Genomic DNA, 14,020 nt, shown 5'->3' on the forward strand with positions numbered 1-14,020 from the left:
TGCAGATATGGAGAGTCAACCATACAGATGGCCAAGCACATGACAAGATGCTCAACGTCATTGGTCATTAGACAAATGCAAATCAAAACCACAATGAGATACCACTTCACGACCATGATAATGGCTATAACATAAACCAAAAACCAAAATGGAAAATAACAAATGTTGGCAAGGATGTGGAGAAATTGGAACCCTCATATATTGCTGAAGGGAATGTAAAAGGGTGCAGTTGCTTGGGAAAACTGTTCGGCAGTTCTTCAAAAAATTAAACACAGAATTACCATATGATCCAGCAATTCCACTCCTAGGTATATACGTAAAAGTTACCCAGACAAATACTTGTATAGGAATATTCACAGCACCACTAACCACAACAGCCAAAAAGTGGAAACAACCAAAATGTTTGTCAATAGACAAATTGTGGAATATTATTCAGTAATGAAAGGGAATGAATGAGTCTCGAAAATAATATTCTAAGTGAAAGAAGCCAGACACGCAAAGTCACATATTATATGATTTAATTTATAGGAGATATCCGGAATAGGTAAATCCATAGAAACAGACTGGTGGTTGCCAGGGGTTGGGAGCGAGGGGCGTGGGGAGTAACTGCTTATTGGGTACAGGGTTTTATTTTGCAGTGATGAAAATGTTTTGGATCTAGATAGAGATGGTAGTTGCACAACACTGTGTGTGTACTAAATGCCACTGAATTGTTCACTTGAAAATACTTAATGTTATGTTATGTGACTTTTACTTCAATTTTTAAAAACCTGCTCATTTTGGCTACTGATTGAGAATAGCCTGCATTGGGGCCAGGATGGAAGCCAGGAGATGGTTAGGAGGCTCCTTCAAAAGTCCACATGAGAGATGACAGTGACTTGGACCAGAGGTGGGGAGGGGTGGGAAGAGCAATGTTCAGAAGGATATTCACTAAAATGGGATCAGTGCCTACCTCTCTGCAGAGAGTATTACTTTGTTTAGTTATTTAGATTGTTTACAGGGGCTTCCCTGGTGGTGCAGTGGTTAAGAATCCGCCTGCCAGTGCAGGGGACACGGGTTCAGGCCCCGGTCCAGGAAGATCCCACATGCCACAGAGCAACTAAGCCTGTGCACCACAACTACTGAGCCTGCGCTCTAGAGCCTGCAAGCCACACGACTGAGCCTGTGTGCCACAACTACTGAAGGCTGCATGCCTAGAGCCCGTGCTCCACAACAAGAGAAGCCACCGCAAGGAGAAGCCCGTGCACCACAACGAAGAGCAGCCCCTGCTCGCCACAACTAGAGAAAGCCCGCGTGAAGCAATGAAGACCCAACGCAGCCAAAAAATAAACAAATAAATTTATAAAATAAATAAATAAATAGTTTACAGCAAAGATTAATTACTATACAAGCAGAACAGTCAGCAAAATGATCTGGGAGAAAATGTATCATAACCTTCACCAGAGGTGCATCTGGAAAACAGCAAATCAAAATGGCTAAAAGGAAAATGAACTCTGAAAATGACTGATGCAGTGACTAGGATGAACATTCAGTAAATATTTAAGACCTATGGTTTATTATGCCCCTGCAGCAGGTGCCTCCATGAGGGTGGTGACTCTAAGACACTGTAAGAGGAACTCAGACGTTTTCCCTTCCTTCATCTTACTAGTTGGGATGTGGGTGTGATGACTGGAGCCTCAGCAGCTAGATGGACCATGAGGACAAGAATATATTACAAGGATGGCAGAATGAAAAACTGGAAAGGGTCTTGATTCCTAATGCCAAGGAAGATGTCTTACAAGCCCTGGAATGCCTAACCCTGCAGCTCTACTAAGTGAAAGAAAACTAAACTTCCATTTTAAGTCTCTCTTATTTTGTTTCTTCAGCACATGCAGCCAAATCTGTATAATGAAAATACCCTGCATGGAACTTTATTCTGATTCCCCCACTTGAGTGAGAGTGAGGGAAAATCCAAATTCCTCAGGACTTTGTACCAGTTTATGGGTCTTACCACAACCTGCTGGGTTTTGTAGTGCCTGAAATGCTATTTCCCCTCAGCCTAGGCTTGCTCTAGGCCCTGCGTGGGGCAAGTGCTCAGTAGAGCTGGACTGAACGGCCCTGCGTCTGCCTGTTAGAGCTGGAAGGTCTCCTTCCCCAACTCTCTGTTGAGACTGTACTTATTCAATATACATGGACTCCAACAATCATCATGTAAATATTTTATGATGATGATGCTGGTGGTGGTGATGATGATGATAAACCTTTTAGGCTTGTCATAATATGAAAATAGAATAAATTCTAGCTACCCTCCTTGGGTCAGCCTGGTTTTTCATGAGGGCACTCAGGCTTTGGGAGTCTGGAAAGCTGTTCCCGGCTTGGGGCCAGGTCAGCGCTCTGTGAAGGGGAAGCAGGACTGGTTTATATATCACCCAGATTCCCTTCCCCATCCCCCATCTCATCTCCAGCTCCTCCCCTGGGAGGGGGATGGGCACACAAGGGAGCAGATGTCAGTAATGACTCACCAACTGTCCACTCAGGTCTGCTGCTGACTCTCTCACAGCCTTGGTTTCCCCATTTTTCACATGTGTAGTGGGGATAGTGGGAGTTTTAAGGCCCCATGAAATCCAGAGATTTTATTATCTTCACCTGCTGCACAGAAATCACTCCTCATGGTACAAGTAGCTTGCTTAAAACCATCTTGTGCCTACGCTCTCAGCCAGGCACCCCCAGCCCTTAGGGTCAAGGGCCCCTTCCCCTGCCGCCAGCGCCAGGGTGCCTCAGACCACACAATTCTTCCAAAGCTCTGTAATCCAGATGTCTCCTGGGCTTCCCTGACCTTCCAAGTTTTCAGTAAAATCTGGACTGAGCTTCAATTCCAGGCGCTGGGATGGCTAGAAGCCCTCCCTGAAAGGCCCACACCTGCTTGCTCTTCCATTTTGTTATTTATCAGGCAGCTGCTCTGTGCAGCATTGTGCTACTACAACAGGGACACAGAAATCAACGCCACAGACCTTGGCTCATCATGTCGACATTCTCGGGGGTGAGGAGAATGGAAGAGGTGGAGCACAGACAATTAATTACCCCATTAATTAATTAGAATTAATGCTTTCAGTCAACAAATACTTTACTAGGTGCCTACTGCATGCTAGGGTTTTTGAGGTATAGGGATATAACGATGAACTAGATAGATGTGGTACTTGTACCCATGGAGTTTATATTTGAAGGAAAAAGCCTATAAGATCCATTATGCATATATTTAATTTGAACTCATTCATTCATTCAACACCTCTCTCCTGAGCCCTACTGTACACTAGGCCCTGTGCTGGGTGCTGGGGGAACTGTGTAAGCAAAGGCAGCTGAGTCCCTGCCTCATGGAGCTTACAGGCCAGTGTAAATAAACACATAATGATAAAATAAGAATTGCTCTGAAGAACACACACAGGCTCCCGAGATGGAGAATAACCAAGGGGGAGTTGAAGGGATGGAATGTCCTAAACAGTGTAGACCGGAAAGGCTTTCCTGAAAGAGGAGACAGTACGGTTGAGACCGAAAGGGTAATAATAGCTAATATTGACATAGCATTCAGGATGCACCGGGTGCTGTTTTAAGTGCTTTATATAGATCTTAACTCAATCTTCGTAACTCCCTCAGAAGGCTGGTAATATTCATCAACCCCATTTTACAGACGAGGAAGTGGAGGCACAGCAGGTTTAAAAATGTACTCGAGGGAATTCCCTTGCAGTCCAGTGGTTAAGACTCTGCACTTCCACTGCAGGGGGCACAGGTTAGATCCCTGGTCGGGGACTAAGATCCTGTAAGCCATGTGGCATGGCCAAACAAACAAATGTACTTGAGTTCACACAGCCTAGTAAGGGGTAATGCCAAGACTGTAGCCAAAGTAGACCCAACTCCAGGCTATGCTTCTAACCATTACGCCTCTTACAGAGGAGAGAAGCCAGCCCTGAAGCCAGCTTGGAGGCAGACAGAGGACCAGCATTCCATGCAGAGGGCATACGTGCAAAGGTCCTGAGGTAGGAAAGAGCTTGGAGTGTTTGGGGAAGAGAAAGAGGCCTGTGGGGCAGCAGGGCAGTGAGCAAGGGTGAGCATGGTACCAGAGGACAGAAGGATGATTTGGAGTGAAGGGGAAGTTCTGGAAGAGTTGGATAGTCGGAGTGCCTCTCTGCTCTAGATGGCTTGCCTTAGTCTGGGGCAGGGAGTCTTAGAGGGGCAGATGAAGGAAAGGAAGCTGCAGCTGCCAGAGAGAGGAACTTTGGGGAAAAAGAAGGGATAATTAGGGTAGAGACAGGATATCTCTTGTTCCTGGTTTGGAGGGGACAGGCCTTGTTTGGGCTTCATGTCCTGATACCATTTTAATAGTTCCTTCTTTCCCTTTTGACAGTATCAGGTTTGTATGAAAAATAATCAGGAAACCCTAGTTAAAGGGGACTTACGGGAGTGTTACGGGTCTGGTTTACCCCAAAACTTCACTAAATCTACCCCATGCGCTGATGCTTTTGGAGTTGGGTTTGTGACTTTGGGCCAGGCAGGGATGAGGGCAAGGAGGTCCAGTCACATCTGGCCCAACACAGGGCCTGGCATACAGCTGCCACTCAATGATCATGGGGAATGACGTACTCAAAAGTGCAACATTGTTCAGTACCTCGCTTCTCCCCTGTGTAGGGGACCAGATCTTCTCGGTCCTTAAACTCCTTTGCTTGCTTTTCCAAGTGATCCAAGAGCTCCTCCCTTTTAAAGGGGCCCGTGGGCGCCTTGGTGGTCTGATCCTTCTGCCTCAGGCCTGCAGGCAGCAGTGCATTCTACAGTGGCAGTTGCGGGGCAGGTGCACAGAGAGAGAGAAAGAGAGAGAGCAGTCAGCTGCTGAAGACTTGCATTCCTCCAGAAACTCATCACTGAAAAACGGGGAGCTCAATCTAAGTCGCTCATTTACCTGTAAGGAAACTAACAACACGGGAGGGGCAGAGGCTTGCCCAAGGTCACTGGCAGACAGGGGCAGAGCTAGGCTAGGACTCGGGTCTCTTAACCATACCTGTTTCCCAGCCTCTAACATTGTTTTAAAGGCAAGGGGGTGAGGGGTCAGCTGACCAGGGGCTGAGCACAGCGGAGGGCTCCAAGAGCATCTACTGAGGGAGAAATAGGATTAAGTTGGCGTTTGGCTGCGTGAGGATATTTACAGCCGTTGTGCAGAAAGTGGTTGGGGAGAGAAGCAGCCCAGGGGGTTTGAGTTAGGGCCCTGGATGCAGAATCAGGCAGGAAGAGGCAGACCCAAAAAACAAGCAGAGAAAGCTGGGCAGGACTGCAGGAAGGGCCAGGCATGCTCTCAGGCTGCAGCCCTGGTTGGCCCTACCAGCTGCTTTCTACCCTCCTGACTGTCGTGCTCATGCATGCTGGCTGTTAAATATTTTGAACGTTGCCCGTGGAGATGGGTCTCTCAAGAAAGATAGCATCAACCAATCACTGTGTTCTCTTCTTCAAACATGGACAGGCTTCTAGGTGTGGGCTCACTACTAAAGCAGATTCCTAATCAGGGTGGATTTGAAGCACATGGACTTCACTTTAACTCAGTATTGTAGAGACTCAAAGAAGTTTACGGTTGCCAGGATGCTTAGAGATCATCCAGTGTACACATGCTCCCTTCAAGAGGAAACTGAGGCCAAGAGCAAAGAAAGACTTGCCCCAATCTAGAACCAAAACCAGGGTCCTTCTTCAGATTTGGGGGAAGAGGGCAATCTTCTAGTTAGATCATTGCTCTCTCCCCACTCCCTTTCATTCGGGGAGGTCAGGAGGATATGGGGAAGGCTGATGTGAGCAGAATCTCACCTCACTTCTTGCTGCACCCCCAAAATGGCTAAATTGGAGAGTCGTTCCGTCTCCAATCTTTGTACCAGCAAAATGCATATCTTCACTCACTCACTCACACTTCAAATCCTTTCCTAAAAGCCCCCTCTGAGAGGGGAATACTATTAGCCATATGAAGAGAGCTCTGTGCCTGGGACATAGAAGGACAAAGCTTCGGAGGGAAATGCTACTGTTTGACTGCAGTATGATTTTTTTTTTGTTTTTTGTTCTTTTTACAAGATAGTTTACCACTGTGCTGTTCCACTAAGAGTGGTGGGTGCAAGATCAGGAGACTGGAGTGTGAGCCCAACTCCGGGAGAGCTGAGGTGAGCAGGGCCTCGCACACTGATCGATACACACAGGGGCTCGCAGAGGGGGTCTGGTGTATGTGCAAATGCATTTAGGCCACAAGTCAGGAGGGACATTTGGGAGTTGGAGCACATTATGAGAGGACGGCCAATAGGTAGAAAATCAAGCCGTGACGGATTTGTGGATGAGTGTCAAGGACATACGTGGTGCCACAGATACCCTAGTTTTCCTTAAGCAGCAGTCCTCAGACACTGTCCACCGTGATATGAAGGATGGCTGATGGTCCACAGATGAGCCACATTTCCACAGGTATGTCCCAGGTGAGACAGGATTTCCTGTGGCTACTAGTGTGTGTCCATTCAGTGAAAGTACATCTACCGTCGCCCAGTTGAGTGAGGGCACAGCCTAAATGTCGGCAAATGTCCATCTGTGATTACCCATCGTAAGTAGTCAAATTCTTTGTGACACGCCAGCATGTCACAGTTACCCCACACCAGGCTTAAGCCCTGACTTGGAGTAATGATGTCTCCAGCAACATGATCTTGGGCAAGCCTCACCATTTCTCCGTTTCTCTGGCTATAAAATGTGAATAATAACAGTCACTCTCTCAGAATTGTTGAGAAAAGTAAATTAGATAGTGCAGAAGGGTGCTTAGCACAGTGTCTGATACAGTGAGCACATAAATTATTATTGACTATTGCTGCTGTTCTAAAATCAGATAAAATACCTTATACCAGGAGGTTGGTAACCCAAATATGTATGTTGGACAGGGGATGTGTTATCCCAATATATCTTAAAATTCAAAAAAGGAACACATACAAATATAAAATGAATTAAGCATGGAAAGCAAGTGCTTTCCCAATGATCCCCACAGGGAAGACCTGAGAGATTTTTGTCACCATAAAGGATTTTGATGGCAGTGAGGTGCTGGGGCACATTCTGCCTTCCGAAAGGCTCGGTATTGTGATGGGAGAAACCCATGATGCTGTAACTGAGGGGAAAAGGGTTTGCAAACTCACATCTCGTTTTGAATAGATCTGATAGAGGCCACTGATTCAAAGTAGGGTTTTTCACATTTTTTTCTTTTTTTGTATATACATGAGATAATGGATGGTCACTAAACTGGTAATCATTTCATGATGTATGTAAGTCAAGTCTTTATGCTGTACACCTTAAACGTCTACCATGCTGTATGCCAATTATATCTCAATAAAACTGGGGGCGGGGAAAGTAGGGTTTTCAATGTCAGCACGAGAGGTATTTGGGGCTGGATGATCCCTTGTCATGTGGCTTGTTCTGTGCATTCGTGGCTGGCTAGCAGCATCTCTGTCCTCTGTCTAATGGATGCTGGTAGCACCACCCCCCTCCTAAGCTGTGACAGCCAAAATGTCTCCAAATATCGCCAGAGATCCCTGGTAGGGGTGCAAAATCGCCCGATTGAGAACCATTTCAGTGTTAAAACTGAAGCCCACATCATTCTAATAGGGGAGTGAAGATGTTTTTAATGTATTTTAAAAATATTACTTAGATGTCATGTTAAAATATAGTTTCATTTATCTTTATTGAAAGCAGTTGACTTTTAAAAAACAAAAACGTGTAAGGCCTTTTCTAACAATTCTTAGCTTATTGGATTTTTAAAGTAAATACTGAGAGTACCAGCCTCATTAGGAGTTTATTTTCATTCTATCAAATGGTGCGTCTAGTGAACTAGAACGTGATTTTCAATTAAAACCAGACAGTTGTATATTTTTTAAACTCATGATTATTTATCATTTTAACTTGTTTTCAAAAACAGCATATGAACTCACATGATATACAAGAATTAACTCAAAATAAATCAAAGACCTAAATGTAAGAGCTAAAACTATAAAACTTTTGGAAGAAAACATAGGCATAAATCTCTGTGACCTGGATTAAGCAATGGTTTCTTAGATATGATACTAAAACAATAAGCAACAAAAGAAAAAAATAAATAAATTGGACTTCATCAAACTTGAAAATGTTTGTGCTTCAAAGGAAACTGTGAAGTAAAAAGACAACCCACAGTTTGGGAGAAAGTTTTTGCAAATCATATATCTGAGAAGGATCGAGTATGCAGAATACTTAAAGATCTCCTAAACTCAAAATATATAAGACAAACAACAGAATATAAAAATGGGCAATGGATCTGAATAGACATTTCTCCAAAGAAGATATAAAAATGGCCAGTAAGCACATAAAAAGCTGCTCAACATCATTAACCATCAAGGAAACACAAATTAAACCCAGGGTGAGATACTACTTCACACCCATTAGGATGGCTATAATAAAAAAGACGAGTAAAAACAAGTGTTGGTGAGAATGTGGAGACATTGAAACACTCATATGCTGCTGATGGGAATGTAAAATGGTACAGCCCCTTTGGAAAACAGTCTGGCAGTTTCTCAAAAGATTAAAAGAGTTATCATATGAGACAGCAATTCCACTCCTAGGTATATACCCAAGAGAAATAAAAGAATATGTTGACACAAAAACTTATACATGAACGTTCATAGTCATAATAGCCCAAACGTGGAAACAACTCAAATGTCTATCAAGTGACAAATGGATAAATAAAGTGTGGTATATCCATACAACAGAATACTATTTGGCAACAGAAAGAAATGAAGTACTGGTGCGTGCTACGTCACAGATGAAACCTTGAAAACATCATGCTAAGTGAAAGAAGCCAGTCACAAAGGACTACATAGTGTCTGATTCCATTTATATGATATGTCCAGAGAACAGTCACATCTGTAGAGACAGAAAGTAGATTAATGGTTGCCTAGAGCTGAGGAGGAAGGTGAGAAATGCAGAGTGACAGCTAATGGGAACAGGTTTCTTTTTGAGGTGATGAAAATGTTCTAAAATTGACTATGGTGATTGTCGCATAACTCTGTGAATATACTAAGAAACACTGAATTATATACTTTAAATGGGTGAATTTTATGAATTTTACATCTCAAAAAAGGCGTTATTAAAAATGGACTATGGGGCTTCCCTGCTGGCGCAGTGGTTGGGAGTCTGCCTGCCAATGCAGGGGACACGGGTTCAAGCCCTGGTCCAGGAGGATCCCACATGCCACGGAGCAACTGAGCCCATGTGCCACAACTACCGAGCCTGCGAGCCACAACTACTGAGCCCACATGCTGCAACTGCTGAGGCCCGTGCACCTAGAGCCCGTGCTCTTCAACAAGAGAGGCCACCGCAATGAGAAGCCCGCGCACCACAATGAAGAGCGGCCCCTGCTCGCCGCAACTAGAGAATGCCCGCGAACGGCAAAGAAGACCCAACGCAGCCAAAAATAAATAAATTAAAAATAAATAAATTTTTTAAAAATGGACTATGTTAGTGAGGGGAAAATTACAAAAATGGGCAATGCAATAAATTAAATGCCCATGGAATGCTGAGAACACAGGCTCTTCGTGTGTCAGTGGCCAAAAATGATGCTGAGATTGGGCAGGCTAGAGCTGGCCAGATTTAATATGGTGTCTTGTTTTACAGAGCAAGGTGCCATATTATGTAAATTCATCATGAAGCAGTTAAATGTATAAGAAAATGCTGCCTTGGATGACTATTAGAACCTGAAACTGACTCTCAGACCCAGCCTACCCAGTTGGTGAGGAAAGAGTTCCCACAACCATTTTGGTGTCACCTTCGACCAGGACAGTATTTGTTGAACATGTATGTGTAGAAATGTATCTTTCATTCCTTCATTTCTTATTCGTGCAACAAACATCCATGGAGTGACTATTATGTGTCCAGGCAGTGTGCTAAGACCAGGACCCCACCAAGGGCTCTCTAATTTGGAATAACTGAGGAGACAGAAGGTAAATGGGGGAAGCAGAGTAAAATGAGAGAAAAGTCTCAATTATAGCACGTGTGGAAAACAATGTATTGTTTTAGTTTTTAAGGTTAATCAAGATCCTAAAGTGGGGTCCACTTTACTGAATAGCAAAGAATAGTCGATAACTAGCCTCTACATTCCTGTAAAGGTCGTATACGTCCATGATGCCCGCTGGTAATTGGAACGATCTAAACTTTAAGGCACTTAAGTCTCATTCTCCTAATCTTAATGTCTGCACAGGGTAAATTTGCTGGGCACGTGCTTTCTTTATATTTAGTTCAAAGCATCAGTCTGCTCCTCCAAGGCAGATATCACTTCTGCGTGAGGGGAATCTGTATTTACACACACACATCACATGGACATCTTCACTCCAAAGACCGGTGGGTTACGGGTGAGATTTGCTTTAGGAGACAGCTTTGGTACAATATATATGACTTGGTCCTTACTTACAATTGGAAATTTACTTGTGTGAGGAGGGCAGTGACTAATGCCTGGGCGATCTCCTTATTATAGCCTGACAGGAAAGTTAGTGTTAGTTTTAAGGAGGAAGAATTTCTAGACACTCTCTGATCTTAGCCTAAATATAAAATTATAGCTGTTATGCGCTTGGGAGTGGGGAGGACTGTGGCACATTGGAGCTAATTACTGCCGTGTAAGAATGTGGGTGGTGTTCTTAGATCTGCTCAACTTTATGTGAAAGCTCTTGATTTTTAAACATTGACACATGATCCAAATATTTTAAGAACAATGTTCAGACCAAATAAAACACAGATGAAGGCCAGTTTCAGCCCATGGGCTGCCACTTTGCCATCTCTGATTGGAGGTTCCTATCAGACTAAAATTCCAGGTAGAGAAAGTCAAGATACTCATTCATTTATTCCACACATGATCACTGAATGTCTTGCTCCTTTCAGGCTCTGGGCCAGAGGAAGAAAGAGGTTGTATACATGGGTTTTTAATTTAGAGGTTTAAAAAAAAAATTAAAAACGAATCAAAAGTTTAATATGTTCTTGGAAATAATCACAGAGGGAAAAACTAGGCAATCTCTTCCTGTAGTTCCCTACTTGTGGTTTTTTAAATGGTGACTTCCTTTTAATGTTGTAAAATTAAAACTTGGATGTGCAGCCTGACAGGTTAACATCTTAGTCTAATTTTCTCACCCAAGCTCTGGAGTCCAGCTGCCCACAGGACAATGAAAACTGACAAATCCTCAACTGCGTTGTTAGGAGCTCTAACACCCTGCAAACAGGTGAAGTAAAGGCCAAATATTAAGCATCTGCACAATTATCACTATAATTATCTAATTATAGATAGCTGGCTCTATGAGAGACTCCATCCTGGCTAGAACTACTGCGGGCTGGGCTAGAAGTACACACACAAGCAACACATACACACACATACACATACACATACAATGTATTAAAAGGATCATAGACTCCTGGCAGCTCAGAGCTGCAAAGCCCTGAGACAGCCTCTGGGCCAATTCTTTCATTTTCTGTTGGGGAAACTGAGGCAAGGGAAACTGAAGTCACTGCCCAAAGTCACACAGCTTGTTAGCCACACAGCCAGGAAGCCTGAGCTGATATATAGGTGACACTGCACATAATTAGCTTCTCAAGGATCAGTATGACTGTCTTCAGACTAGTGGCTTAGCATATATACAACGTCCTTTAACCTGGTTCTTCACAGTGACAAAAAACAAGGAATTTTATCACTTTTCCCCCATAAATCAACTACGTCTAAGAACAAGGGAATGTACAATGTGTCCCCCTCCTTGGGCTGGGCTCCAGGAGTCCTGGGTTTCTGTTCTGTGACTGAACCATACACAGCCCCCTGGAAGAGGGTGGACCGCGCTCTTTATCGGGTATTGGCAGCGAGGGCCGGGGAGGGCAAGGGCCTTGCCTGAGGTCACACGTGGACCGAGAGCCCGGGCTCCTGAGTTCCAAGCCCCAGAAAGCTTTCCATCCCACCCGGCTGCCTTCCTCTAAGAACGGATCCTGGAAACCAGATGTGGCCCTGTGTGAGAACCAGGCTCCCTCTCCGGAGTGCACCTCTTTATCACACTGGTCTCCGTTTACAGGTGGAGAAACTGAGGCACGGAGGCATGGAGTTACTGTCCTGGGTAAGAGTGAAGCCCAGGAGGTAGATTTCTCAGAATTCCCACTGAGAATTCTTTCTCCCTCCTGCTTCAAATGACCTCAGCCTGCCCCAGATGCCCACCCTTTCCCCCGTCCACCACAGCAGCAGTCCGAACATTGAACAGGCCAGTCAGCCATCCAGTTACCTTTTACAAGGTATTTGACCCAAATGCTTTTTTTCAAGTGGCCTTGAGGACCTTTATTTTCCAATTATCTTTCAGGTCTGATTCCCCTTGTGTAAAGCGTGGCCCTCCAGTGCCTCGGGGCTCGTCAGGAGACAGAGCGCCCGGCCTCTGCCCCGTTCACCAGCAGCTTCCAGATCCCACTAGAGGTCACTCCGTGGGGCTTCAGCAGAGCTTTCTTGTCACATATGGCAGAACCTAGCCTGAGAGCACAGCACTCGTGCTTCGGTCACAGATGGGACAAGCGGGTCCAGACCTCTAATAAGCCCCCTTTCTCCATACATTCCCCACCCATCCACCCGCCCAAAGCACTCTGGACCTCCTCCTCTCTTCCTGTTCTCTCCAGAAAGAGCCAGGCCTTTGCCTCAGCCACCATGACCCCGCTGCAGGACTGGTGAAGCCCAGGAGCCAGCACACCCCCCGGACAGCTTTACAGGGCATTCGTGCTGACATCCAAAGGCTCCCTCGTAGCCCAAGCCCAGTAGTTGTTTGTGGTGGAACCTATCGCTCACGACAGCACACTCTGTGTCTCTCTGCTGTTCATGGCACAAGGTGAGGCCAAACCTTCCCTTCCCGGCGTTCTCCTAATCCTCCTTTTCTGCCTCATGTACAAGGAAAATGTTCCACGTTCCCTGCTGTGCGGGGCACCCTGAGACAATGAATGAGTGATTGCGCTCCACAGGGGCCCAAGAGAGGGAGACACGCCCAAGTGTGAGCAGCTTACTCTACCCGGGCTTCCTGGAGGCGGTGGCTCCTGAGCTGAGTGAGTCCCAGGGCACTAGGCAGGACAGCCGGGTAAGAGAAGAGAGGAGAGGGATGTTACCGGGGGATAGCACCGCGGAGACAGAGAGGCTTGGCAGGATGAGGCGGCGTGGCTCGCCAGGGGAAGGAGTCTGAGGCTGCAGGGTTTGGAAACGTCTCCATCCGAGGGGAACCGGCCTAGTTCAAGCTGTGCTGTCTCTTGCTGGGACCATCAGAGTAGCCTCAGGCTGGCCTCCCTGCCACTGGCCTCTCCATCTGCACTCCCTTCCCCTTCTATCAGCCAGACGGACCGCACCAACCGGCGCATCTGACAGGGTCACTCCCCAACACACTCACAAATGCTCAGCACCTCTACTAACCCACAGAATCATGACTAAATTCATCAGCCAGACATGGAGAGCTTTTCGTGATTTGACCTCAACCTACTCCAGCCTCCCGATCTTCTCATCTTTAAGTATTCCATGTTCCAGCCACTCCAGGCTGCTCCGCATTCCGCAGCCGTGCCCCACACCCTCACCCTGCCAGGGCATTGCTCAGGCTGTGCTCTCTGCCTGGAATTCCATCCCTCCTCCCCTCCCTGCATACACCCTTCAAAGCCCTTCCCTTGGGCACCCTGTCCAGCCTTTGCAGTGCTCCCGGCACTGATCTGGTGATTCTCTTTCCAAACACCCTGAGGCATCTTGCCAATTCTTATATAATGTTCCTTCTAATTTGTCTTGGAGCACATTTATGCGGTATCCCTCTCCCCAGGGAGACTGAATGCCCCTCAAAGGCCAGCTGGGACGTATCCTAGTCATCTCTGAATCCCCAGCACCAAGCAGTGAGCGCTAATGTGTTCTGAATTGTCCAGAATTACACAGCACTGATGCTCCAGCAGGGAAAAGATGGTATTTCTTGGACACCCTTCAAGTCAGCATCACACCTGCTGC

General features: G+C 45.8%; 1 protein-coding gene across 5 annotated transcripts in view; it reads right to left on the bottom strand.

Annotated features, from left to right (window-relative positions):
- Positions 1-14,020, bottom strand: part of TMOD1 (tropomodulin 1) — an 88,392-nt gene that overhangs the window by 43,080 nt on the left and 31,292 nt on the right. For all 5 annotated transcript variants that reach the window (XM_060014462.1, XM_060014465.1, XM_060014461.1 and 2 more), the window contains exon 3: positions 4,640-4,796. In XM_060014462.1, the coding sequence (XP_059870445.1) occupies positions 4,640-4,796 (157 nt within the window). The remainder of the gene's footprint in view (positions 1-4,639; positions 4,797-14,020) is intronic.

Source organism: Delphinus delphis, chromosome 6, assembly GCF_949987515.2.
Source record: "Delphinus delphis chromosome 6, mDelDel1.2, whole genome shotgun sequence".
NCBI lineage: Eukaryota > Metazoa > Chordata > Mammalia > Artiodactyla > Delphinidae > Delphinus > Delphinus delphis.